The following is a 5,000-nucleotide window of genomic DNA, read 5'->3' as shown; positions in this document are numbered from 1 at the left end:
TCATTAATATTAATTCTCTAATTACAGAATTACAGGTCTAAGTCATATATATACTGTCCTAAATTCTTTCACTGATAAAATAATGCGTAAATAAACAATCATAAAGCTGATAAAATGCGTCACAACAACCTTACGCTATGCTTAATAACTTAGTAAGACATAAATATTTCGTTGAGAGATAAGCCATCACCGATCACGAGGTTTCAGAAATAATATAACAGGAAATGACCATCTCATAGTAGTATAATACAAACTTACTTGTCCTTTAAATCTGGTCGGATTTGAAACGTTGTATTCTGGTCTGTCGCTGTACTCGCCATTACATGCGCTGTTTTAGATTACTACTAGAAAAGAACTGCAGCTTATATTGCGCTCGAACGTCTCGCTACAGATTGTACTTGACACTGTAACCGAAAAAATAGACACAGGTGATAAACTTCTTGCATTACAGAAAAACAGACCACAAACCGCACGTTCCCGTTGCCATAGTAACGCGCATCTGGTTGATATCTGATGTATATTCATGTACATCAAATTCGTTGTTAGATTTTCTCCTATTATCCGAGTAAGTTGGGTATTCTATGAGAACTCGTGCGACTATATTTGTTATAGTAATAGATTTATTATTGTTGGGAAATATATATTAAATGTTTTTGGTCGCTTATGTTACCAATATACTACCCAACTGTCAAAAAAATATAACCATGTATTTTTTTTCAAATCTATACGACATGGTATACTCAGAGAATCAAGTGACACTAATATATCAGAACACTGATATATCACAGAACAAAGAATATGGCAAATGAACGAAGCAAAAATAATCAGCGAACCTCCTTAAACAAATCCCTGAAATCGCCCTTATATCTCCTAATTCACCTTAGGATTAAATCTTAAATCTTAACTCAAACTCCAAATCTCATATGTCAAATATCAAAATAAACCTTAAACCTTTATTCTAATATATCAAACTTGCCTCGCACCCCTTAAACCCCAGAAAACCTTCGAGAACCTTAGAAAAGTAAACAAACATACGAAATAAAAACATCCGGAACGAATGATTCACTCGGTAAAGGAACACGCCTACATTAGTTTGCTTTTCGCTGTAGTTTAATTTCGACAAAAATGCGGAGTGTAGATAGAGAAAACCTTTACCAGCAGCAGGTATGTCAATTATCAATGTCTCCTCGTTCGGTAGACGAAAAAAGGAAAATGAACAAGAGGGAAATTAGTGCGAAAACAGCTAAATGTTGAATGTAGGCGGAGATTGTTGATTGTCGAAGATGGACCTTTAATTAGTTCAATTGTTTGCAAGATACCCAAATCTAAACCCCTGCTTGTCAGTTGGCGAGCGAATGGAAGAAAAAGGACACATTAAGTGCACTTGGAAAGGCGCGGCGAGGACTGTCCCCGAAACCTGCAGCTTTTTCAGCACTTTGAAACATATGTAACCTGGTGGCTAAGGTTAAGAAGGTCCAAGGGTTAGGTTTATATACATGCTGAATTTGAAGGCATTTAAAGGGTCTTTTCTTGGGATGATCAGTGAAATAAATATGAAAAGGAGAAACTAATAATACTACATTGTCATCACTAATGAATCTCTGGTAATGATGTCCATTTGGTAAGGGTCCAGTTTAACAGAATTGATGCAGTGCAGTTGATGTTTTATTGGTACTGATGCTGATGCTGAACAAGTTGCTTGGTCTGATAATTGCACAAAGTTTTTCTTGCAATGTTACATCATATTGACCGGGCACTTTGATGAATGTCATCTTGATGTGCCCACTGCAGATTACAGGTTTAAGTTTAAACATTTATAAGTTATAGTATAAACAAGGTTAAAATTAATGGGATCATAGATGTTTAAAAGATATACTAAAAGAGTGACAAAATACAGTAGATGGTAGTAATTAGATACTTACCAAAACATAAATACAAAATACACGTATAAATGATATGACAAGGCAGATGGTAGTAATTGAATATTTACAAAAACATAAATACAAATATAAAACCGCAGCCAATAAGAATGAGACACAAAATAATCAGTGAGGAAAGTGTATGGAAAATATGATGGTCATAATACAACCAGCATATACAGTGATGAAAGTTTTAGTCTGGTGAAGGAATCTGAATTGATGTTAGCAGTGATAATTGAAGTTGCATTATCTTGAGCAATAGCTTTAACCAACATGCCTGTCAGTACCCCAGCAAAAACCTACACAGCACCAAGTACCTTATAAGCTAGCAAGAATAAGCTTCTAGACTGCTCTGGCAATTATCATTGAATTACAAACCTCCACTTCATATAAACTAGCAAGATAGTGCTTGGACTGGTCCCTACTTTCATATAGATTGTTAGGGCTGGAAAGTGTTTTTGCTTTTAACCCTTTAATGACTATTGGCATCTAATCTTGCGATAATGAACCGAGATCATATGCTGGTTGGCAAGTATATGCACCATGTGCAGTTGGCCAGTTACAAGTTGTGAACCATAAAGATATGTTCTCGTGTTTGGCTTGACAGTTCATAAGCTGAAGCCCTTCAAATATGGGGCTAAATTCTAGTTTTTTGTATTTAATTTTGGAAAATTTGTATGCCGCAGCCAAATGCATGCAGAATGAGGTCATTCTGTGCTCTCTGATCTAATGATTTTTCATTTGAGTGGCTGACCATGAGTGATCCCTGACATGTGGCTTGATTCAGCAGACGGATAGCAATCAAGAGTGGGTTAAAAGAGAACTAAGTGCATGAGTACAAATGGCTGATGTATGGGTGTGGTGTGTGGACTACTGGTGGATGTGCAAGTGTCTTAAAATCCTGTTCTTGATAGTTACTATAGTTTTAGGGAGCCAGGATGGAAATGGTGTAATCATTATCTCTTTATGTATATCATTCCTATCCACGAGGCCAACAAATCTCTACACACAAATTTTAACAAGATAGAGCTTGAAGACCTCACTGATGATTTATTGTCAAATAAAGAACCAGTCTAAGCTCTATTTTGTCAGAATGTATATGGTAGATTGTGTAGCCTTTGTCAGAACAATGAAGATATGGAGGCCCTGCCGACTGCTTTCCAGGTTACATATATTCTTCCTGTGTCTCTGATATATTCCAAGTACTTTGAGAGTTGGCTATTAGAGTAGTTCCTAGTAATGGTGTTGGTCTTTTTGGATGCTGTGTCTAGTTTTGACTCATGAATGGGGTTAGATATTAGCAGTTTTTTTCTAGTAGTATTCACTAGTTTATTTGAGTTCTGTCTTGTAAGAAGGAAATTAAGTGGTGCAGATGGGGTGTGGAGTTAGCATTAAGAAGCGTTATAGGTGGGGTTATAGGATATCACTTATAAGTCTGATTATGTATGACATTGATGTTATATAGCTATTTTGTGTGTAGATTTTTATATTTTTACTTTCTGCCCTTCTCAGCCATGAGAGCTACCCAGTATAGTTACTATGATTTGATCACCATTGACTGAAGATATTTATTGTAAATTACACATCATAAGTAGTCCTTACTCCTTGCATAAATAGCAACTGGGTAGAGGCCTGCTATTTTCTCAGTGCTCTTTGTGGTTAGTATTCATTGTTCATAATATGTTCTGACAAAATGGAGCCTGGATAGATAAAAGCACATGCTACCACTCAGGCTTCTGTCAGTCATGAGGGAGCAGTGTTAGAAGCAGTCTTCGTGTACTCTGTATTCCTTTATTGACTTTGGATAGACTTGTAGGACCTGAAAGGGATTTAATATTTGTTTTTATTGCACAAACTTCAAAGATGTGTTAATAGGAGACAAAAAACAGAGACAGAGGCATCGACATTGAAGTTCACATAGCTGTAGCTGTAAATGGGCAGAGATAGGTAGAAAAGTAAACAATTATAATTATAATTATAATTTAGTTTTATTCCATTTGTTCAATGAATATTTTTGGTGTGACAGGCTGTCTGTTTTATTTTGCTTCTAAATTGCCTGGTGTGCATGGAATGGTTGAGTTTATGATCCACTGGCAGCGTAGGATTTAAACACAGATCAGCAAGATTGCTAGACGAGGTCTCTTCTGCTGCACCACACAGCACAAAGAAGTAAGCAGAGAAGTAGACAGAGAAGTAGACAGTGATACAGTCAAAGACGTTGACAGAAACGTGGCCAGAGACATAACCAGTTATGTGGCAAGTGATGTGGCCAGTGACAAGGCAAGAAAAGTGGCCTGAGATGTGGGCAGAGACATTGGATAGACACATTGAAGTGGGAAGTAATGTGGCAGAGACAAAGAGGGAGACTTCAAACAAGGCTTGTTGTAGTGTTAGATGTAAATATTTCCATCATGTTTTGCAAAAATGAAATAATAGTATACATGGGTATCCAAATTTGGTTGTGATGGATCTACCATTTTTAATGTGTAAATTAAGTAATTGATAAGGCAATCAGATGCTGGATGATGCATAGCTATGACATACAAATAAGTTGGCATCTCCCTTGTGGTAGGAATAGCTGAGGTCCCAATCACTCATGGTGCCAGCTAGTCCACTCATGATGCTCCCAGACAATTGGATGTCTCATTTTTTTTTGTTAGAATTAAGGTTAAGGATGACTTATTATTATTATTTTACCCATTCATATTGTAGGGAATGATGAAACATTTGAAAATATGTAAACTATGTATCCTACTCAGTTGCCATGTGTGTTATGTTAAATTTGATACTTTACTGGTATTGTTAAAACATTTATGGTGAATACATATCCCATGTTCTTTCTAGTTTTCTAGTTTACTTTATATTTTCTGTGGTATTTTTTGTGCATTTTTTGTTTTTAACATTTTATAACCCTTTTTTAAATTGCGGAATTTTACTGTTTTTTGTTCTTTTTTCAGTATCCACTGTATGCATACCTAACCCAAATTTTCAAGACTTTCATACATGAAGCAGGATAGACTTCACATTCTTAAAATTACACATTTCTGAGCTGTTGAGAATGTACTTCAAAAGGTAATGAAA

The 5,000-nt window shown here is 35.9% G+C and overlaps 2 protein-coding genes across 2 annotated transcripts in view; one reads left to right on the top strand and one right to left on the bottom strand.

The window, feature by feature from the left end:
• Positions 1-488, bottom strand: part of LOC125031877 (dynein light chain Tctex-type protein 2B-like) — an 8,931-nt gene extending 8,443 nt beyond the window's left edge. The window contains exon 1 of the mRNA XM_047622872.1: positions 259-488. Coding sequence (XP_047478828.1) covers positions 259-320 — 62 coding nt within the window. The 5' untranslated portion in view covers positions 321-488. The remainder of the gene's footprint in view (positions 1-258) is intronic.
• Positions 489-1,071: 583 nt separating this feature from the next.
• Positions 1,072-5,000, top strand: part of LOC125033348 — a 15,139-nt gene continuing 11,210 nt past the window's right edge. The window contains exon 1 of the mRNA XM_047624771.1: positions 1,072-1,164. Coding sequence (XP_047480727.1) covers positions 1,126-1,164 — 39 coding nt within the window. The 5' untranslated portion in view covers positions 1,072-1,125. The remainder of the gene's footprint in view (positions 1,165-5,000) is intronic.

Source organism: Penaeus chinensis, chromosome 2 (genome assembly GCF_019202785.1).
Source record: "Penaeus chinensis breed Huanghai No. 1 chromosome 2, ASM1920278v2, whole genome shotgun sequence".
Lineage (NCBI taxonomy): Eukaryota > Metazoa > Arthropoda > Malacostraca > Decapoda > Penaeidae > Penaeus > Penaeus chinensis.
The sequence above is the reverse complement of the archived record's forward strand: the minus strand, read 5'-3'. Positions and strand labels throughout refer to the sequence as shown.